This window comes from Galeopterus variegatus, unplaced genomic scaffold, assembly GCF_000696425.1.
Source record: "Galeopterus variegatus unplaced genomic scaffold, G_variegatus-3.0.2 Scaffold1411, whole genome shotgun sequence".
Lineage (NCBI taxonomy): Eukaryota > Metazoa > Chordata > Mammalia > Dermoptera > Cynocephalidae > Galeopterus > Galeopterus variegatus.
In genome coordinates this window covers 284,630-308,758 of record NW_007727522.1, presented here as the reverse complement: position 1 = coordinate 308,758, position 24,129 = coordinate 284,630, and the positions used below count along the sequence as shown (strand labels likewise).

The window sequence follows — 24,129 nt, the reverse complement described above, 5'->3', positions numbered from 1 at the left end:
ACAGTCAAGAGCCAAAGGACCAGCGTTATATCAGCATTTATATATAAAAAGAAGTAGAGGGAAGAAATGGGACATCTGTTAACACTGAGAATAGGAGAACCCCCAAATTACCAACAGAAATTGGTTAGAAGACAAGGCCAATCTGATGATACAAATTGGCTGAAGCTGGGAGTGGTTTGGACCACTTGACTTGCTAGTGAATATAAGGGCCTATGGTCGTGTCTGAAGGGAATGAAGCATTCGAGGCCCTTTGAACTCTTTCAATTACCCAGCCACAGCTTCCTTCCAGGACAGGGCCCCGCAGAGAGGGAAAAATTCTGGGAGTAGAATCAAATTGAACAGGATGTGGCAATAAAGGTGAAGGTGGACAAAAGTAGGGGATGTCTCAAAAAGCAAGCTGCCGTATATTTCAAACTGCACAAAAATAACAAGTGTTGCTATGTGAAGTTAGAAAGCTATTTAAATTGAGTTTCTTTTTAGTCATAAGAATTATATCACATAAAAACAAAACAAAACAGTATCAAGCCCCATATAAGCCACAAATATATGCAATTCATATAACTTGTAAAGAATTATTATCAGTGAGGAAAGAACAAACAAAAAAACATAGAATCTAACAGAAAATTAGCAAAAAGTATTAACAGATATTTTATAGACAAAATGTATGTGACCTGTAACAAAGTAAAAATATGACCAACTTGCTTGGTAAAGAGGAACCTGTAAATTGGAACCAAAATCAGGTGTCATTTTACATCCATCAGTTCATAAAAAATACCAAATATTGGCAAAGTTCTCAAATAATGAGAATTCTCATCCATAGGCATGTAGGAGTTTAGGTTCTGGAACGATTTTAAAAACTATTTGGCATTGTCTAATAAAATTGAATATGTGTTTGTATCTCTTATGACCCAGTGATTCCCCACCAAGATATAGACATTAGATAAACTCTTATCTGGTGAGCAGAAGGAAATATGTACATAAATGTTTATGGCAAAATTGTCTGTAACAACAAAAACACCAGAAACAACTCATGATAGTCAAATGAATTAATAAACTATAGTACATTTGTAAAAGGGAGCTCTACAGCTGTAAAACAAGTAACAATGATACACAAGATAGGCAATTTGCAAAAATGTAATTCTGAGTGAAAGAAGTCAGAAAAGAAGGTGTATGTTGTGATTCAATTTATATAAAGCTTAAAATCATTCAGTGCTAAACAACATATCTTTAGAGATATATACCAATGTGATAAAACCGTAAAGAAAAGGAAAAGAAGGATTAACACTAAATGCAGGACAATGGACACTTCTCAAAGGGAGTGTTGAGGATGTGATTGGAGGAGTCTATTGGGACACAGAGGACACTAGAAATGTCCTATTTTTGAAGGTAGGTATTGGGTACATAAAAGTTGATTTTTTAAATTATTGTTTAATATGTACTTCTATACTTTATACACTCTTTTGAATTAATATGTTTCACTCTAAAGTTTTTTTAAAAAACAAGGAGTTGCTATGATGATAGAATTCTATATCATTAAGATAACTGAGAAAAGAGGATTGAACAATATAAAAAATAAAAGGTTTTTGCAATTTTCCCCTCTTTCACTGAATTCCAGAAATAGAGCATTGTGATGCAGATTCACAGACTTAAACAGATTTCATCTTAAAATAGTTGAGGGTGGAAAGTGGAGAAGGAAGAGTCATATGTACACTGATGACTCAATAGATGGTGTATTTTTATGTAACTATTAGCATATACAAAAGGAGAAAGAGCATTAGAAGCAAAGATATTATATGGTCAGTTTTATGCTATATTTACAGCAACATTGATGGATATGGGAAATCCAGGCAGATATGGGAAATCCAGGTATCTATGCATAGAAAGCAGTTTAATGTGTCATTGTAGAGCAGGTGGAGTGACATGGCCAGAGTCTATTAATTTGAATGGCAGACACCTAAAGAAAACATACCATAAGTATGCGAAGTTTGTCTACACTGAAAGAAGAAAACAGATGGCAGTGGAAGAGAGAATTAGGAATGCTTTGTTTTTCCTATTGAATTTTTATTTGAATAATTTTATAGCTTATAGAATTTGAACATGGCTAAAATTTTCCTGAAACCCTCATAGTTTGAGAGATTTTATTTTTTGTCAATAACTTCTGTAAGTTTTCTTTAAAACTTTTAAACAATTCTCCTGTGATTATTACCTCTCCTTAAACTCATCTTGGCTGATAGTTTTGAAGCTTAGTTAGAACATTATTAGGAAATCTTTAAAAAATTTTTACATTATTATTTCAAAATGATCCTGTAACATTTATAGCTCTCAGATTGTAGCATAACTTTTCTAGAGAGATTATGAAGCTCACGTTCTTTTAAATTTTTAAGTCTTACAGAAATTCACTCACACACACAAAAAATAACCCGGGGAGGGGAGGAAGATATAACAGCTACAATCCTTTGAAGTTGTTACAACAAGCAAACGGAAAGGACATTGTTGGGTGGGAGTGGGAGAGGGAGGAGGGAGGGAGGTTTTGGTGATGGGCCATAATAATCAACCACACTGTATATCGACAAAATAAAAATTTAAAGGAAAAAAAAAAAAGGAGTTGGTCAAAAGCATCAGAAAAAAAAAAAAGAATAAAAAGAAGGAATAATTACCAACAAAAATTTAAATCATGAATTTGTCTTACTCATACGATGCCTGTATATAACTTTCAAGTAATATACTCATGGTTCTGTTATGAAAGTGTCTTACCAAAATTCAAATAATAAAGTGTGTATAAACGGAAGAATTATACACACAAGATATTTTTGGTCTATTTATTACCTGTTGTAAACCTAAATTGAAGAGCCAAAGGAAAGTGAAAAATTAATATTCTTTAAATGCTTCCTGAAAAGGTAGTTTTTAAAAAGTTTATTGAGATTTCAAATATATGGTTTTCTTTCCATTTGAAAATTAGTTTTTGAAGCAGTTAACCTTTCTCTATAGAACATACTTTTCTGTAAGTATTGCATAATTAAAATATTATTTTTTGTTTCTAATAGAAGTGATCTTCCATCTTAACACTTGTTCATATCCATCATTGTTATGGACAAATTTGCTGAGATCTGCTATGATGTGTTCTTTCTACAACATGGCAGAAATAGGCATAGCTCCTAAAACCCAAAGACATGTTGTTAAGCTGAAACCACACAGCCACGTGCCTCTGTTTCTTTTTGTGCATCCGTTGTTTACTTTGTTGACCAACTCTCTCTGTGGCTCTTTGTATCTGGTGGAAGATAGATACCCATAGCTACTGGGTTTTCATTATCATCAACTCTGTCTGCATGGAAAGATTGATGAACTGGCTCTTAATCCCAATTCTCAAGAGAGAAAAATCAGAGTATTCCAGCTTGGGACAGGAGATTAAACACCCTGATCTAATCTCTCATAGCCAAGGAAAAAAATGTCTAATACTAACAAGACTATCAGGGTCTATCATCACTGTGTAATGGTTGGATGATGGTGAGGAGGTAGATCTTAAAGACAAGAGGTGGGGAGGACAGTGTAGCTCTTCAGCTCAGACAGCATTACATTGCTGTTAAGATTATGGTTTCTTTCTAGATTTAAAATTCTAGAGCCAACTTTCTAGATTTAGTTTGCAGCTCTGCTGTGGCTGGTTAAGTGACCATATACAAGTACTTAACATTTTAAGGCTAACTTTCTTCATTTCTAAAATGGGGATAACAGTGTTATTACACATAAGCTATATAGGACAGGTCCTGGCAACATATTAAACATTTAATATGTCTTGGTTATTATTTTATGACAGTGACCAATTGTGGTATAATTTTTACCTATCAAATAAATTAATCTAGTTTAATAATTAATAAATTAATTAAGTTTAGTAATGTTCCGTAATCTTATGACCTTCAACTCTCCAAAAATTGTTTTTACAAAGTGAAATTATTTTGCTTATTTTGCCAAGAGCTGTATTATCTATAACACAAAATATAGATAATAATAGCTGTTCAAAATATTGATAATAAAAAAGAAAAATAGATTTTAGAATAGGCTAATGTCTTATTCTGTTTTGCATTGCTATAACAAAGTACCTGAAACTGGGTAATTTATAAAGAAATGAGGTTTATTTGGCTCATGATTCAAGAGTCTGGGAAGTCCAAGAAATATGGTGCTGACATGTGCTCGGATTCTGGTGAGGGCCTCATGCTGCATCATAACATGGCAGAGAAGCACAAAGGGAATCGAGGGCAAAAGAGAACACAAGAGGCAGCCTTGCTTTATAACAACCTGTTCTAGTGAGAAGTGATTCATTCCTGAGAAAACTAATCCAGTCCCAGGAAAACTGCATTAAGCAGTTTGTGAGGGTGAAGCCTCCATGACTCGAACACCTCACACTAGGCCCCATATTGCATTGAGGAATTAAGGTTCCAACACATGAACTTTTGGGTGACACACTCAAACCATAGCAGCTAGTTACTTGCTACGGTAAGAAATATTGAATTCCTAATAAACTTGAGAAGATATTTTAATTCTTCCCCACTAGGCCCCATATTGCATTGAGGAATTAAGGTTCCAACACATGAACTTTTGGGTGACACACTCAAACCATAGCAGCTAGCTACTTGCTACGGTAAGAAATATTGAATTCCTAATAAACTTGAGAAGATATTTTAATTCTTCCTGATAAGTAGGATGTATATACAGAAAAATATATATAATAGAGTATGGTTGAGTAATTATTAAAAATTGTGAACAGTTTGTTAAATTAAATTATACAGATAAGTTTATTTAATTTTCTGTTGATTAATCAGATATTTCTTTTCAGGTACATGACCGATGGAGGGCTCAACCTGTATACTAGAAGTCTGAACAGAATACCAGACACAGCAACATCCAGGGATGTCATCCAGAGAGGGGTTCATGATGTGACAGTGGATGCAGACAGGTAATTCCATCAGCATATATGATGTGAGGAGTGTACAGAGCAATTTCAAAACTAAGATCATAAGACTTTTACCGTATAAACCGAAGGACTTGTTAATAATTATTTTGAAATATTTTAAAAACTAATGTGGATTCATTTGCAAGACCATTTTAGTGAAAAATTGTATTGCTGGTGAGAATATTTTCAAAATTTCAAGTTATGTAGTCATAAATTTTAATAGCTGCAAAAGCAAAATTATAGACAGAGTTATTTTCCTTATTAGAAAGGAACCCTGGGTATTAAATTATTTTCAATCCAGATTTACCTGGAGGCTAATAATATAAAGATTAAAACATATTTCAAATCATTGGGTACAATAAGCTTGATGCTTTTCTTGAGCGTGTTGTTGAAAACATACAACTGCTCTGGCTTTAGGCTAATTTCTGTTTCTCTATTGTCTCAAATTGCTTAAAAGGGTGTGTGTGTGTTTCATATACTAGTTATTGTTTTGCTGGAAATTGTTCTGTTGATCTTATCAGAATCATTACTGTTTAAGAACACTGCCTTTGTAAAATAATGTTGTAAGGTATATTTCTGACCTGATTTTGCTCCCTCTTAACTAAAAATTTTGACTTTACTGAGGTGGAAGGAGTTGCCCATTTCCATAACTATTAATACCTAAAGTAGTTTTTTTGTTTTGTTTTGTTTTGTTTTAATTCAGCATTTATGAGGAGGGCAAAAAGTTACGACGTAACGTATCCACATTCTGAAATAAGAAATACATACAATTCATTGTGCATTTCTGTCCAGCCAATCCCAAAGGCTAATCAGTGAATCCTGATACTAAGCTTCAGCTTCTCCTCTCTCATATGCTGTTGATGTCTGAACTCACATTGGCTACAACAGACTCAGCTCTGACCCTGTCTGTATCCTAGTCTCCTAGTTTGTGTACCGTGTGTGTGTGTGTAGCATGTAGTCACAAGTGGCTGAGGATAAATTTCGCTCTTCCTCCTCCAAAATCTGAACTCCTCTTCAACCATTTTCTCTCCCCAACTCCTTCATTAACTTCAGTCCTGCTGAGCTGCTTTCTGACCTTTGAACAGTCCAAGCTCATTTCCATCTCAGAGGTTTTAATTGATGCTTTTTCTGCCTGAATGCCCTGTTCTATGTTCGTTGTGTTATTGCCTTCACCATATCATTTTGGTCTCAGCTTAATGTCATCTGTTCAGAGAGGTGTTTCTGAGTAGCTCGGATATACTTCTTCCCAATTATTATTTTTTTACCCATTGTCTTATATTATTTTCTTAACTTCACATATCACTTCCTGAACATATAGTACTTATTTATTTATGTGTTTATTTTCTATCTCCCCATTATAATGCTAGCTCACGACTACAGAATTTTTGTCATATTCTTTACATGTTGAGAATGCTTGTAGAATGGATGAACATATGAATTAAAAAAGGCTCTATATTTATCTAGGGTAGTGATAGGGTCTAATCAGGCAGAGAGGCAAATGAGGCCAGGAAAGAGCCAAGGTACTACAAGTATACTGCATTATGGAAGAGAGGGAATGGCTTATGTGGAAATAGAGGAGACAGTGATTAGAAGGGAAGAAATCCAAAGTATCAACCACATTTTGAAACTAATGACCTATGTATTTTTAACTGACAGTGAAAAACATTAAAGGAGGCAAAATCTGCTGGTCTTTGCAAAATGATGTGATGGCAGAACCTTGGAATTCACAAAGGTGACTTTAGTTTAGAGACAACTAGGATAACCAACTCTCCTTCCCCCTTTGAGGCTCCAGATTGGGATTTGGCCGAGGAACCTCAGAACATATAGACCCAGATATATGTCCAATAAACTGGGGCCTGTGAAAACAGTTGTTCTTAAAGTGCAATACCTGGACCAGCAGCATAAGCATCACTTGGGAACTTGTTAGAAATGCATGTTCTCAGCTCTGTCTAAGACATTGAATCAGAACTTTTGGGGGTGGGGCCCAGCAATCTGATTCTTGTGTACATTAAAGTTCAAGGGCCACTATCTTAAAATGGCCAAATAGATGCCAGGTCTATGAAAACATAAACACTTAGCATAAACATTTAAACATAAAAAATGGACATTTTAAAATTCTTATTTATTTTATTAGCTGTTTTCTGTCAAGGAAAAGAGAATACCAAAACGTTAAAATACACCAATGGCACTAATCTTTAAATTAGATCAAATAATGACTTGTTGCACCTGAAATAAATTGTCTCAATTTGGTAGATTCAGCTTTTGAGGATTACATAAAAGGCTTTTGAAAGAATTATGTATTTAGGGAGCAGTAAAGCCACTTTAGTCACTTATATAAATTAACCAACAATAAGTTCATAGTGCAAATGTTCCTGTTAGCAAAGGAAGGAATTTCTCTTTTATTATAGATAAGTCTGAAGGTCTTTTAAAATCTTACATTTAAGAAGTAGCTCAAGATGTATATCTTTTAAAATGCGTGGTATTAAAGTCATCCATTGATAGACTTTTAGGTTGGTTCCATACCTCGGCTATTGTAAATAGAGGTGTGATGAACATGGGAATGCAGGTGTCCCTTCAACATGATGGTTTCCATTCCTTTGGGCATATACCTGTAAGTGGGACTGCTGGATTGTATGGTAGATCTACCTGTAGTTGAGAAATCTCCATACTGTTTTCCATAATGGTTGTGCCAGTTTATAAGTGGGAGAAAAGAAAGGAAGGAAGGAAGGAAGGAAGGAAGGAAGGAAGGAAGGAAGGAAGGAAGGCAGACCACAATAAAATGTTGAACTTTGAAATGGAGAGAATAGACCTATAGTTACTAGAGGTGGAAAAGGGGAAGGGGGAGAGGATTAGAGAATAATTGGGTAAGGGACACAAACTAGTTATAATTTTTAGTGATGAACATACTAATACTGATTTGATCATCACATAGTCACATCACATATCAATTCTGTACCCGGTAAATATGTATAATCAGAAATAAATAAATAAAATTTTTAGAAAAATAAATACTTTTTGTGCTTCTGCAACATGTTCATTTTTCTGTTATGCAATGACATCAATAATTACATGTTTGCATGTCTGTTTCACTCATAGACTATGAGACATTTGAATGTAGAATAATGTCTAACTCATATGGTATCTCCAATGCTTAGCACACTAGAAACTCAACAAATATCTGTCAGATAGATTGCTGAAATAACCATATCAACTAATATAATCTAGACATGTTAGTTCAAAAAAACAAACACATCAAATAATTTATCATGCTGTTTAAAGACATTTCAAATCTCATACATATGCTTCTTTTCTAGTGTTTCTTGTTCCATGAGATGATATTAGATATTCTAAGTTAAAAATCAGTTTTCTGAGGTGAGATACATTTGAGAAATACTGCATTTCAAATCTCATACATATGCTTCTTTTCTAGTGTTTCTTGTTCCATGAGACGATATTAGATATTCTAAGTTAAAAATCAGTTTTCTGAGGTGAGATACATTTGAGAAATACTGAATATCATATTTCTTCTTGGAGAGTCATATTGTACATTCACTTATCATACATACTGAGAAGTCTTGCAGTTCAAAATAAAACCTGCTTAACTTTATTTAATTCAGTGCTCCTTAAGCTTTTTTCATCAATTCCTTCACTTTTTTCTCTTCAGTGATAGTTAACTTATCCCTATAACATTTTAAGAAATGCTAATTTATCCTAATGCCCTCATTTAGTGGATATAATAATGAAAATTCAGAGATATGAGTGATTTACTCAAGATTAAGTAGCTATTGGTATAAGGATTCAGATCTTTAACCTCCTATACTTGTGGTCTTTGAACTATCTTAGTCAGAATTCTTTTAAATAATGTAAAATGTGTTAGTAATTGATTCATTTTAGCAAATTGGTTAATGATAAAGCTTGTGATAGTTCACTGATGAGAGGGCTTAAAAGCAAAAAAGAAAAAGAAATCAACCATTTTTATCACTTTTTCATACATCTTATATATTGTTTCTAAAGGCTGCATAAATGAAAATACACTTACATAATGACAAAGAGGCACATAACTAGAATAGCAATGTCTTTGAATTGTTTGTGGTGTTTTAATGAAGGCTGGAGGTTCCCCTTTGATTAACTTCTGGTTAAAATGTAGGTGGGCAATAGAGAACAGCTAAAATTCCTCATACTGGCAGATTACAAATTGCCCCAAAGAAAAAAAGAGGGCTTTCAGCAGCCACCTGTAGTGTATTTTAACTATTTTATTGCTTAAAAATATTGTAGTTCTTTTACTTTCCATATCAGTCCGACACTAACCCCATTTCCGTATTAACGTGTCTAAGAAAAGATTACAGAAGAGGTAAAATCCTTGTAGACATGTTGTAGACTCTCCAGAAACGTCTGAAATAAATTCACAAATGACAGTTTAAGTATGTGGGTTTTATGTGCTTATAATAAAGCTGATCCTAATTCACATACACTTATACAAATGATTTGTGCTATATTTAAAATGTAAATTTTTTGAGAAGGATCTGAAGTGTTTGTTGTGACCTTTACTAATTCCTGTTACTGTCCTTATACTGGTTTCTATACTAACTTTAACAAATATTTGTTTAATAAATATATGATTACCTCCTAAGTGCCTGCCATCATAACAGCACATTATGTAAAAATAAAACAAAACAATAAGGATGCATGGTCCTTAGTTTAAAAAGCTGTATGATTTAAACAGGACCTTAAAGAAACTGTAAGACTTTTTGACAGATTGCCTGGGAGAAATCAGAAGGACTTTGGGAAATGAGAACTCAGAGGCATAGAAGGGTTTGGTGTAAGCAGCCATTGATCGTGGGATTCCGAAGCGCACTGGGAGTGTGGGCAATGATTACAAGAGACAAGGGACCTGGTGGGCCGTACTGGGGTGTGAATCAACCCTGTGCAGGCTAAGAACACAATTGTATCTCTGATGTAGAGTGAGAGAACAAGTCCTGAGAGTGAACCCTTGACATTTAAAGAGTGAATAAAGGAAGAGCAGCCATTGGACAGACAAAGAAATCAGCTCTAACACAAAGATCAAGGAACAACTAGGGTTAACTGATATTTTTGAAACAGAGAAAAAAGGGAATGGGCAACAATGTCAAATTCAAAGTGTAAGTGAAGTTTGGCAACTAGTTTCTTACTAGTGACCTTATCAAAGTTAGTTTCAGTGAGAGTGAAGGAGCAGGCCAAGTTCTAAAAATGTGAGGAGAAAATGGGAGGTGGAAACAAGGAAGGGAGAAGTGACCTTCAGGAAAGTTGCTTTAAAGGTAAGGAGAGAGGTCAGATAAAAGTCAACACAAGCGACAGGGTCAAGATTGCATTATTGCTAATTTGCTCCATTTTGTCTTGGGGATGGAGGAATTTGAGTGGAATAAAGAGTGAATTCCTAGATAAAATAACATGATGTCTTAAGTAAAATATTACGACAGGGTCAAGATTGCATTATTGCTAATTTGCTCCATTTTGTCTTGGGGATGGAGGAGTTTGAGTGGAATAAAGAGTGAATTCCTAGATAAAATAACATGATGTCTTAAGTAAAATATTAGAAGAATCTAGAAAAAGATTATAGAACTGCTCTAGGTTGAAAGTTTATGCTCCCCACTCCTCACCCCCCAAATTTATATGTTAAAACCTAACCTCATTGTGATGGTGTTTGAAGGTAGAGCCTTTGGCAGGTGATTAGGTCACAGCAGCAAAACCCTCATGAATGGGATTAATGTCCTTTAAAAAGAGACCCCAGAGAGCTCTCTAGCCCTTCCTGCCACGTGAGGTTATAGCAAAAAGACAGCTGTTTATGAACAAGGAAGCAGCCCCCACCCAACACCAAATCTGCCAGCACCTTGATCTTGGACTTCCCAATTATGAGAAATAAATTTCTCTTGTTTATAAACTACCCAGTCTATGGTATTTTGTTATAGCTGCCCACACCAGCTAATACAAGGACTAAGGTCTCAAGCAGAATGAAATTAGCTGACAGGAAGGATAGTTCTTCCTCTGACACTGAAAAGGGGCCATCAACATTAGTTTGGAGGTGTAAGAAAAATACCTGGAGTTTATAAATTCTACTGTCTCTCTAAAATAGAGGCTAATTGTTGACAAGAGTGAGGAACATATGTGCAGAATAGGATATTGACAAACTTACGAAAATTTAAAATAACTACTGAAATTGATAAAAGTGTCTAAGACAAAAGCTTTGCAGAGAGGTGTTGAAAGACTATTGAGGTGTAATTTGCGTAACAAAAAATTTATGTTTTAAGTGTACAATTCAATGATGTTTACTAAATTTACAGAGTTGTGCAACTATCTCCAAAATCCAGCTTTACAATATTCCATCACCCCCAAAAGATCCCTCATGCTCCTTTACAGTCAACCCTGCTCCAACCACTAGACCAAGACAACCACTTAATCTGCTCTCTGTCTCTATGGATTTGCCTTTTTTGGATGTTTTATATGAATGGCAGTCAACCCTGCTCCAACCACCAGATCCAGGCAACCACTTAATCTGCTCTCTGTCTCTATGGATTTGCCTTTTTTGGATGTTTTATATGAATGGATTCATTCAGTATATATTCTTTTGCCTATGGATTCTTTCACTTAGCAAAATGTTTCTGAGATTCATAAATGTTGTAACATATCCCAGTAGTTTGTTCATTTTTATTGCTGAGTATACCACATTTTGTTTATTCACCAGTTGATGGACAATTGAATTATTTCCACTATTTTAGCTATTATGAGTAATGCTGCTATAAACATTCATGTATAAATCTTTATAGGAACATATATTTTGTCTCTCAATAAATACCTAAGAATTGAATTTCTGGGTTTTATAATAAATTTGTATTTAACTTTTTATAAAATTTTCTGTTTTCCAAATTGCTATACTATCTCATTCCCACCAAAAATGTTTGAGAATCCGGTTTCTCCTTATTCTCTCTGACACCTGTGATCATCAGTACTTTTGAATATATATAGTCTCTTTGGTAAAAAGTTTATTCAAATGTTTTATGCAGCTGTAATTAAGTTGTCTTCTAATTATTGAGTTGTAAATTTACTTAAAATATATTTTGTATAAAAGTATTTTATTAGATACAGGATACCAGGGTATAGCTTAACATTTTTAATATCTTATGAAGCACAAAATTTTTAATTTTAATTATGTCTAATTCATTAAGTTTTTCTGCTAAGAATTTTTTAAATAACCTGACCATGTAGTTAAAATTTAAGACCATAAATTTATAGCAGATCCAATCAGTATGTACTTTCTAAAGTCTTACTCAATAGATTGGGTGTAGGATTAGAAAAAGTAGATGGTTAAATTGATCCAGAATTGGGAATTGACTAGTTGAATATAATGGGATGTGCTATTTAGAGTATGGTTTAAGTGATTGACAATTGGACTTAAGCTGAATTGAGATGGTGGTGAAGCAGAGTATGCTATTAGGCTATGAGATAAAAAATTCTGCAAACATTTGGAGAAGTTCATGTCTAATAAAAGGAAGAGAATGAAAGAGTTCGCCTAGTAGATTTTTGCCAAAAAATAAAATAAAATGATATGATGTGTAACATTTGGGAGGTAGAGATTTCCTGGGTGATTGGGCAAATTGTAACCTGTAACCTGAGTTAATAAGGTAGAATGATCACAGAAGTCAAAATTTGTTTGTTTACATACATGATTCATCCAGGTGGCCCTTAAGTCCATGTAATGACAGAATGAGTCTTAGAGGAGAGGAAGACAAAGCTCCAGATATCAAGATTTTTATTGAATATGGACAAAATTCCACAGATTGTAGTAACCAAGATACCCTTTCCCGGTCCATTTTAAATTGTTTATCACATTGTTGTCTAAACTATATACCTAAATATAGTGATTACTAGTTTAAATTATAAACTAATATAACTATTTGCCCTCTTTACTGATTTTTGTATGTGTAATTATGACTTTTTGAAAATGTAATGGCATAATACATCATAGAAATTATTAATTTTGTATTGTGATACCTGGCAAATTAGTTGGGTTTGTGAAATTACAATCCAGATGCTAACATCACAGCTGATGAAAGGGTTTACAAAAGGCATTAAGGATTGTCATGATTTTACATACTACTTAGGTTATTAGTCATTGTAACTATGGGTTAAAAGAAGCCTAGGTCCAAAGATATAGTCACACTGAATCTCCAAATCTACAAGTGTTAATGTACAGAAAATTGCATTGCCATTACAGAGGGAATCATGACAAATTCTCCTAAAGTCATGTGCGGAATCATTTATAAGGGTGTGAGGCCTTTTCTTTTTCCATGCCTTTCTCCAAACAGGAAGAGTGAAGACAACAGAGATTTCTCCTAAGCCACCAAGAGAATATGTCAGTGGTCAGGTTCATAATGCTTGTCATTAGTCTGCATACACTCTAATAATTCAGTCTATTCTCTGTTGATTTGTTCTAGCATCATCACAGAGTCAGTACATTCCCATATCTTAAGCATTTCCTTCATTAGCTTACTGGCTTTCTATAGTAATTAAAAGCAAACACAAAAAGATTAGGCTGAGATAGAAATAGGTAAGGTAAATATAATTACTTCACTTTGTAGTCAAGTGTCCTGCCTTTTATGCCCACATTTTTTTACTCTAAGTAGAGAGATACTGTTGCAAAACATTAGGGAAGTAGAGAAACTTATTTGATGCCCTCTCTACTTCCCTTTCGCACTCGGCTCACTATTGCAGCTTATGAACTGGTGCCGGACTTTTCTCCAGTTCTCAGAACTAGCTGACTCTTTTGTGAATAAACTTGTACACTTCCAATATTTCTAGATAGCACCATTATAGAATTAATTCATCTTATTCACATCTACTGAGGACCTCCTTTCTGCCAAGCACTGCGCTCAATCCTGGGGACCTTTTACTCAAGAGTCTTATGTTAGAAGTACATTGGGATGGGGATGATTAAAATGTCAAATGCCGTTGAAATTTAAAGAATACTTGAACAATGCAACTAGTCCAATTATGGATATTTTTTGATTGGGATACCTTTCACTATCTTTCAAACATACATGCAGGTGACTGTAAATGCTACCATCTCTTTATAAGACTGGCCTTGATGTTAAACCTGGCCAAAACATAACTTTCCCATTTTAGAATTAATCCTCCCAAAGAAGAGATAGTCCCAGAATTCTTATATATGCAGCATTTTTACCTTGCCTGCTTCCAATATGATATATTTATTTATGTTTGTTTTTATGGAGAAAATTATAAAATTTTATTTAAAGACATGAAAGAAGACCTAAATAAATAGAGTGAGATATATACTAGTTCTTAACTAGGAAGACTCAATAGTTTTAATTTTTATTTATTTATTTGTTTGTTTGTTTGTTTGTTTGTTTATTTATTTATTTTCTTTTAAAGAAAATGTAATTTTATTAATATTATATTTTACATTCTAGGATGTTGTTGTGCAGAAGTTGGTAGGGAGGGGGAGAGGGAAAAAGGGAAAGGGAAGGAAATGGATGGAAGGAGGAAGAAGGAGGTGCAGGATTGAGGCCTTTGGCACCCCCTTCATTCCCTCAGGGGAGACTGGGGGGCCTCCAGTGGTGGCTTGGCCATTGCAGGCCTGGGTGCAGATGTCAGGGGTGTGTGGCAAAAGCCCTTGCCCCCCCATCCCAGCTCTGAACCCGAGGCCCTTCTTGCTGCAGCTTGGTGGTCATCACTGAACTGGTTGCACATGTTGCGGGGGCATGGCTGAGTCCCTCCATCCCCCACCACCCAGGGTCGGGAGAGCCCAGGGTGCTTAATGCAGTGGCTCGGTGGTCACTGCTGGGCTGGCTGTGGGTGTCAGAGGGGCATGGCCGAGGCCCAAGGTTCCCACTGCCCTGGCTCAGGAGGCCTGGGGCACTTCCTGCAGCAGCTCAGTGGTTGCCATGGGGCTGGCTGCACTTGTCAGGGGGCCTGGACGAGGCCGTCGTCCCCCACCCTCGGGATTGGTTGTGGGTGTCAGGGGGCATTGCCGAGGTCCCTGGCCCTCCCCCCTTTCTGGCTTGGTAGCCCAGGGGACTTCCGGTCCTTCTAGGTATTATAGGTGTTCTTTGGTGAAATGAGACCTTTACTACTTCATATAAAACTTTTGTCTCTGGTTGTGGGTACTTTGTTCTTTCAGTTCTGTGTTGGATTATTTGCTGCTCCCACCATTTAAACTCTGCACTGGAACTAATTTGTTGTTCTTTGCTTGCTTCTTTTTTTTTTTTTTCCGTTAAATTTTTATTATGTCAATATACAATATATACCATCTCTTTATAAGACTGGCCTTGATGTTAAACCTGGCCAAAACATAACTTTCCCATTTTAGAATTAATCCTCCCAAAGAAGAGATATTTGCTTGCTTCTGAAATGGGAGAACTTCCTGTGGGACCAGTACTTGAGCTGTGTGGTTTAGCTAAATGCTGCTTTGCTGCTGATTCCCTAGGGAAAGCTTTTTGTGCAGCTCAGGTTTTAATGGTTGACTTTATATAGGTACTTTTGGTTCTCGAAAGATCCAGTGTACCTGGGTTGTGTAGAAACTCTGGTATGGGCCTGAGTCTTTTCATCAGACTTCACCCCATGCAATTCTATATTTCTGAGCAGTCTCCTCTGAGTGGTCTTTCACTGATTGGTGTGCAGATCAGCTGTCCTTGCTGTGCCCCAATGTTCTCCCGGTGAGCTCATCTCCCCCACTGCCCATGCTGCAAACACTTCCCATGGGACAGGCCATGCACCCATCCTTTGTAATGACTCACTGACCTTTCAGTGGCTCTTTTTTTCAGTTACTGTGGCTCTTTGCTCCTATGTGGGTCCTTGGGAACCCTATTAGAGTGGTCTTTCTGGCCTGGGGCCACCAAGGCCCTTTTCTCCCCTGCTGCCTACAAGTGACTTCATCCAGAGGGCACAGCTGCAGCTTTTGCTGGCTCCTGCTCTGTGTGCTCAGCAGCTCCAGCCTGGATGAAGCTGGGGCTCAAAATAGTCAGAGCAGTTTTTTTCTTTCCTTCATCGTGGCTTCTCCCGTCTTCATGCACTCCATAGGTCCCTCCTCCTTTTCCCCTGAGCTCTAGTGGCCCCAGCTTGGCTGTCATTGCTTGTTTATAGTTGAAAATTGGTTGATATGTGGGAGAGAGTAATGCTGGGGACCATCTATTCTGCCATCTTGGCCGAAAGTCCTCTATGCCCTTAATTTATAACTCTTCAGATATGTTGTTCCTACTTTTGGCATAAGCCCTCAAATCTGAGCACTTTCAGTGGGACTTTCATTTCTAAGATCCAGGGACCTGTTCATTTCCTTTTCTTTGCCTCTTTTTGGCCCTTTTCAGCTTTCTTTAATCTACCACTTTCAAACTCCTAACACTTAAATGCAGATGGACACCATAGAACAGCCTCTGAATGCTCTCAGATCTCAGGACTATTTATTTTTTATTGGACCATAGTTGATTGTACATATCTGTGGGGTACAGAATTGAATATCAATACCTGTGTGCCAATATAATTTAATAATGAATCTTCTGAAGATGTAATAATGATGAGGAAGAGTAGGAGGAAAAGGAGTAGGATGAGGGGAATCAAGGTTGTTATAATAAAAATAAATATAGTAGCCATCAGTATTAAGGACCTAGTATGTGTAGCTTTATTTTACTTTATCTTTGCAACAGCCCTATGAAGTGGGTGGGTTTTATTGCTGCCATAAGTGAGGCAAATAGTTCTTAGTTGAAGTAACTTACCTACAGACAATTGTTTATAAATGATAAAGGCAGGATTTGAATTCAGTTCCCATGCTTTTATTATTATTCATAAAATTATTAACTTAGATAAATATTTTTTTTAGCATGCCTAAATGACATTTTCTGATTTTGTAAATTGTGTAATTTTTCCCTTTTGGTCTAAACATGTCTAATCTATAGAATGTGAACTTTTAAAAAAAATTCACCTTCAAAAAGGTTGATATGTTAATTTAGTATGTAATCATATTTTATTTCTACTGTAGATTGCCAATAGGGCTAAAAACACAAATCACAGAAAAATCTATTCACATGTGTTAGAGCTTCTAAAAGGCTGGCTAGCTTGTTAATATCAGTAAAGCGGTTTAGTAATGTTTTATTCTTTTATATATAAATCAGTCATTATCTTGTACTATAATATTTGTTGAAATATCTATTTCTAACAGGCTCAAGGAAATAACAGAAAAATGAAAAGGGAATATGTTTGGCTTACATACAGAAAATACTAAAAGAGTACTTATATGATGGGAAAAGCAATTTGGGCCTTTTATATTACATGACTTTTTTTTTTCATGAAGAGCAATAAAACAGTACAGATTATGTTATCTAATTTAATTGTTTGATTTAAGAAGTTACATCTATACATGAAACACTTTTTTTTCCCCCTTCGAGAGCTAGTGATGAATTCTTTCTTTAATAGGCTAACTAATGGAGTGAGACATTCAACTTAAGATCATTAAATAGAAGGCTTCTGGCTGGCAGTTAATAAATTCTGCATCTTTCTCACTCTAGCTGCAGAGAGTGGGTTTATGGACTTATTTATTGGAGGCATATGTGCTCCATTTATATATTTCTTCTTGCTTGGCTTAATTTGTGTTGGAAATAGTTTATTTGCAATAAGCTGGATTTTTTAAAGCGTTAACAGAACTTCCATATGCTTTTTTCAGATAAGTTTTAAATGAAAGTATTTTCATTATAAATGGGTGCTTATTTTCTGAATTAAATGGTTTTTTTTTTTTTGATATTATAAAACTTTTCTGTGGTTACTGAGAAAAATTCACATAAAGTACAAAAGTGTAAAGAAGAATCAAAAAATAATCCATAATCCTCCAATCCCAAAGACAGTTGCTTTTCAGTTGTTGTGGGTCCATGGGAACACGAGGACATTACTTTAATGTATCTCCTCCTAGGCTTGCCCATCCTCTCTAATTACACAGTTGGGTTATACCATACGTAGTATATTATCCTGCTTTCTTCACTTTATTTACATAATGAACATTACCACATAGTATTAAATATTATTTCAAGATATAACTTTAATGATTACATTCTCATCTATCATATGGAACATGTTATATTTCTAAGGAACTAGTATAATTAACCATTAAATTTAAGACATTCATCAAATTTTGGATTTATTGACAAAGCCTTTGGCAGAACTTACCTGATCTGATTGTATCTCTCTATCTGTGCATTTTTCTTCAAAAAAGATAAATTTTGAACTTACTAGAAGAGGATACCTCACATATATGGATGTGCATGTCTGTATGTGTATATGTATAGTATATGTACATTTGAAATTTAATTTTTCCATATAATTTTCATTCTATGAGATAAAGTTTTAGAATTTCATTTTATTTTAGAATTTTGGCTTCAAGTTTGTATATAGGGTTTTGTAAGCAATTAGGATTTGTGAGTTTGTTGTGATTTAAAAATATTTTCTCAGTCAGTTTTTCCTGCTTACAAGATAGATGGTAAAACCTGTTGACTGAAACTATGCTGCTTCTTTAAGCTTAATTAAATATCTAGAGGTTCCTTATTTCTTACAGAACAAAACCTCATTATTCATTTATGTAACAGTCTATTTTACTCTGACCCCAGACAATTTGTACTAGCCACATCCACTTGACAGCTCAAATATTTACCATGTAAAAATAAAAAGAATTATATAGTAGTTTCTTATTGAATGTCTGGTTGGTGCCAGGCACATTTCTAAGTACTTTACATATTTGAATACAACTATGTGTCACTTAATGGTGAGAATATATTCTGAAAACTGCAACATTAGATGGTTTCATTGTTGTAAGAAAGTGTCGTGAAATGGAACAGCAATGAATTTTTCTGTAATCTACACTGGCCACCAGTTGCGGGAGCATGAACCCTCTACTTATGTTACTAAGTCTCTCTGTGCCTCACTTTTCTCATCTGTTAAATGGGGATTAGAATAATACCACCCCTACAAAGTTATGAAAATGAAATTACAAGTAGGGATTGTCCTTGGCACTCAGCAAGCACTCATTCTGTGCCTCACTTTTCTCATCTGTTAAATGGGGATTAGAATAATACCACCGCTACAAAGTTATGAAAATGAAATTACAAGTAGGGATTGTCCTTGGCACTCAGCAAGCACTCAGTGAGTGTTAACTAACTGTTATTAACTATTAATAATTATTGTTTTGCTAAGGGGATGGGTGGGAATCATTTAAAAGTACAAGAATTGTAAAATGGACAACACCACTTTTACTGGATCAGTCCTAATGTGCCAAATATTTGGCTTTCTATCTTAAAGGTCTGAGCTACTTGGGGAAGGGTCACTCCCTGGGTAAGCTGGACACTCCGTTGCAACATATTTTGTAATAGGTTTGTTTACACTGGCATCACCACAGACACATGAATAATGCATTGCACTATGACAATGGGATGGCTATGACATCACTAGGCTACAGAAATTTGTCAGTTCCATTATAGTATTATGGGACAACCATCGTATACGTGGTTCGTTGTTGACCAAAATGTCATTACGCCATGGATGACTGTAGTTTAACCCTCATAACGGTCTTCTGAATTTGGTACTATAATAACCCTTTTTTTCAAATGAAGCATCCCAGGCACAAAGAGATTGAATAACTCGCTCAAGCTCACACCATTAGCAAATGCCAGAGCTGGGATTTAGACCCAGGTAAAGTCATAAAAAAAGTGGATGAAAAGGACATCAGTAATATTTTGTTTATTTCAAAATTGTTTCTAGCTTTACTTTTAATCCAAAGCTGGGCTTATGGGCTAGTGGATAGAACGGGTTGATCACAGTGAAAACTAATAGAGATGCTGTTCAAATTCCAATTCACTACTAAATTTTTAGAATGTGTTGGCACTATTGAAATTATAGCAGAGATATTACTTTAATACTCAAAAGTTATACTGCTTCACTGTTCCTGAAACTGTACAAACATATTAGGGAAAGATATATATATTTTTTAATGTAGAAACCTGTAAGGGCCAACAAACAGAAGTAAACAATAGAAAGTTACGAAAGTGGCAAGGCAGAGGGAGCATGGTGACTGATTTAACAGGCCCACAAGAGCACTGAGAACACTGTGGGAGAAATCAGGAAGGAACACAGTTTTTACCACAGGAACCCCAAAAGGCTTGGTAATTGTAGGATAAATGTGAGTAAAAACAGGAGCAATTGGATCAAAAGCCTTTTCTGGGTGTTTTATATGAATGGATTCATTCAATATATATTCTTTTGCCTATGGATTCTTTTTAATCTAACTTTCAATAACTACCTTGTTAAGTCAGAACTGAACTCAGCTTGATTCTTATCTAGGCTAGGGGTCAGCAAACTTTTTCTGTAAAAAGCCAGACAATAAATATTTTAAGCTTTGCAAGGCAAGAGCCAAAATCAAGATGTCATGTATGTATTTAGTTAATGAGAGAAAACAAATTTTAAGAACTTTTTTAACTATTTAAAAATGTAAGAAGTATTCTTAGCTAACAAGATGTACCATTTGGATTCAATCCATAGCCATAGTCTGCCAACTTCCATTCTAGGCCATTCTTAGACCTGACATTTATTCTCTGTATTGGTGTGCTAGGACTGCTCTAACAAAGTGCTACACCTTGGGAGGCCGAAACAACAGAAATGTATTGTTTCACAGTTCTGGAGGCTAGAAGTCAGATATCTAGATGTTGGTAGGGTTGGTTCTTCCAAGGACCAGGAGGGAAGGATGCTCTCTCTTGGCCTTGTAGATGGCTGTCTTCTCTCTTTGTATTCACATTGTCTTCCCTTGTATGTATGCCCCAAGTTTTCCTTTTTGTAAGGACACCAGTCATACTGGATTAGGTCCCACCCTAATGAGCTTACTTTAACTTCATTATCTCTAAAGATCTGGCTCTAAATAAGGACACATCCTGAGGTACTGGAGGTTAGGATTTCAACGAATGAATTTTGGATGGTACACAATTCAACCCATAATATTCTCATTCTTTGTACTACATCAGATTTGATATCTATGAGGTGAAGTAAAAAGTATGAGAGTTATATCTCACTCTTTCTGTCCTAAATTTAAAGCTACTGCTTCTCTCTCAATGGCCCTGCAGCAAGAAAATAGACAAGTAGAATTACGCTGAGACAGTGGAAAAATGACCCTGCCCCTGCCCTACAAAACACCCAGAAGATAATGTGCAAAAGTGTCAATCATCTGAATATTTAACCACTTTAGTAACAGGGCAGCAACATTTAGAAAAATAAAGTTATAAGGAAAAACATTAATTTTGATCATATTTCTAATAAATACTTGTCTTGTTTTTAACAGTCTTAACTCTGTGATTCCCCAAATAGATCAAGAAAAGACTCATACACAAATAACACCCTCCTGTGTCCAAGCAGCACTCACAATTGACTCAAAAATTGTTCAAAATCTCCAGCTGTGAATATGCCGTTGTGTTAGAAAGTGTCATGTCTTTTGTAGCTAGAACTGTCACAGCATGCAGACCTGATGTGCCATTGAGTCTTACATCCAGTGCAAGGATGGGCTAGCACAAGAATTCTAAAGACATCTTTTTTATTTTTAAATGAAAAGACAGTGTGAAGTTTTTAGATATAAAGACTAAGTTTATAGCTAAGTTTGGATTTATAGCTAAGTTACCTGAAACTGTCTTTGACCAATTTTGAAATAATGTGCTTTAAAGCAAAGCATGATATTACCTGTCTCTGAAATTTTACTAGCCTGCCATTGGTCCATCCATTTCTTTCATGATTGATAACATTTTTTTCAGCAAAAGGAGGCAGTATTTTTTGCTATTTGGTATTTGATATCTGCTTCACAATCTCAAACCTACTTTAATAGGACTATTATAAAGAATACATAACATACTTGATAACATTTTTTTCAGCAAAAGGAGGCAGTATTTTTTGCTATTTGGTATTTTATATCTGCTTCACAATCTCAAACCTACTTTAATAGGACTATTATAAAGAATACATAACATACAAAAAGTATACTATACAGAGCCAGGCACAATTCTTCTTTCCCTTCTCTTCACAGAAGCAAGTATTAGTAGAAGTCAGAAATCAATTGATTTTTGAAAACTCTTACTTCTTTCCAAATAAGGAAACAGACATGAGTCTCCTTTAATTAGAGAATGACTGGATATCCAGTACACTGATCTTACATCTGGTATGGAATTATCTCCAGAGAGAACACTGGAGATATGATCAGTCCTGTCTACTAGATGAAGTTTCCATCAATCCCATGCAGAGTAGGTGATGGCTACTCTCTTCCGTACATAGGGCAGGAGAGAAAGGGAAGATGACATGTATTTGTTTACCTATATGACAGATGCTGTGCCAAGTGCTTTATGTTCATAGTTGAAGATATTAGTCTGCATTTTGAAAATGAGGCAACTGAAGCATGGAGAGTTAATATATTTACCGTATTAAATGTGTCTTGTTTATATTTTAGTACATTATGAAACTGCCCCCTCCCCGATTCTGTTGACAGTAGAATCTCAAATTGTATCCATATGGACATTTTGGAACTGACATTTCAGGCTGGAATAGTTTGAGGAAAGGGTATAGTTAGTGATTTTTTCAACTTAAAAGGATCTCTCACACAGTAGGTACTCACATGGTGTGGGATGAGGTATAAAATAGAAAGTACAAAGGGTAGTTGAAAGTGGAAATGAGAGTATCACGTCCTTAGCAAGTGAGCCTCAGTACAATAGGCACCTTCTTGCAATTTCTAAAAATCAATAGAAACATTTTTGTAAAATTAAGTTGTCTGTGCAATATACAGAGTGAGCCTTAGATTAACTTTTAAATGCTTCCTATCTTAAAACAAGCTTTTAAAATAAATTTTCACCTGCATAAACGTTCTTTGGATTAAAGGCATAATCACCATACTTTGAAGGGGCACTTTTCTTACCATTCTGATTCCATTGTTATTGTAATGGCAGCAACTCATTAACACAGTGAGGGTCAGTATTGATTATGACTTTTAGATTTTACTTTTCCCCATGATAGTTTAATTTCTATCTAAAATAGATCATAACTCTTGATCGGCTGCTGCTTTGGAGCTTTTCCAAGATATCGGACCAATTATGGTAAGATAATAGTGTTCAAATTGAATACTGGAGTTACAAGGGATCCTTTTCTTCTTCTATGGTGCTTTGTTTTGCATAATAGTATGTGTAGTTTTCAATGCAGAATTAATCATGAAAGTCAAGTCAATACTGCAAGTACAATCAGCACCATCTAAATGTCTCAAACTTGTTTGTCTTATGACTTTATTTAGCTGAGCACATGCATCTGATAATAACAAATAGGCTAATTCAAAATTCTGTCAACCACAGGCAATTTAGTAATCATAAATGGAGTCTGGTGTGTTTTAGATTGTATCCACGTGACAAGCTAGCAGGTACAAAGAAGAAAGGCCATAAGACGAAATTGAGAAGTCAGAATTTTATTTTATTTTATTTTTTAGGAGAAAAACCTATCTAGCTATAGGAGTCATTGCTTAATGTGTGTATGAAACATTCAGTTTTTTATATTGTTATAACTTCTCTAATATCTTATAAACTTTGTAGATCTATAATATATTAAGAGAAAATGAGGTTGATTTTTAAGACTTACAGGAATGTTCTTTTCTTGATAGACACTTTACTGGTCAGAGTCAACAGGCACTCATATACCTCGTATTATTTTCCACGTATGGATACAAACAATGAGGCTGGTAATTCAGAACTGCAAAGCTCAGTGTAGGCCTAATACAGATGCAGATCTTGGTGCTCAGTACAGCGTGAGAGCCCCAAGCTGGTGATTGCAACCCTTTGTGGTACACAGGTGGCAGGAGACAAGTAGGGGAAGTGCTCTCTGCTACTGATGCTCCTGTCACCTTAGGTCAGCTCTCCCATCTTGCACACTGTCATCATTAGCTCTCATCATCTCTCTTGCAGCTTTCTCTCTTAAAACCCGCCTAGACCTATTTACCCAAGTCTAGTAGGGGAAATCTACTGGGGCAGATCTGGAAGTGGGAGAGAGGCTTGTTTGAGGTGCTGTACTGTTCCTTCTCTGTGGAAATAAGGATGTTCCTCCCTTTCCCAAGAGGAGGTCCTGGAGCTGCCAGTTATCCCTCCCAGAGTCAGGAA

General features: G+C 35.5%; 1 protein-coding gene across 1 annotated transcript in view; it reads left to right on the top strand.

Moving 5' to 3' along the window:
- Positions 1–24,129, top strand: part of NAV3 (neuron navigator 3) — a 241,905-nt gene that overhangs the window by 89,894 nt on the left and 127,882 nt on the right. Inside the window, exon 8 of the mRNA XM_008576825.1 lies at positions 4,829–4,948. Coding sequence (XP_008575047.1) covers positions 4,829–4,948 — 120 coding nt within the window. The remainder of the gene's footprint in view (positions 1–4,828; positions 4,949–24,129) is intronic.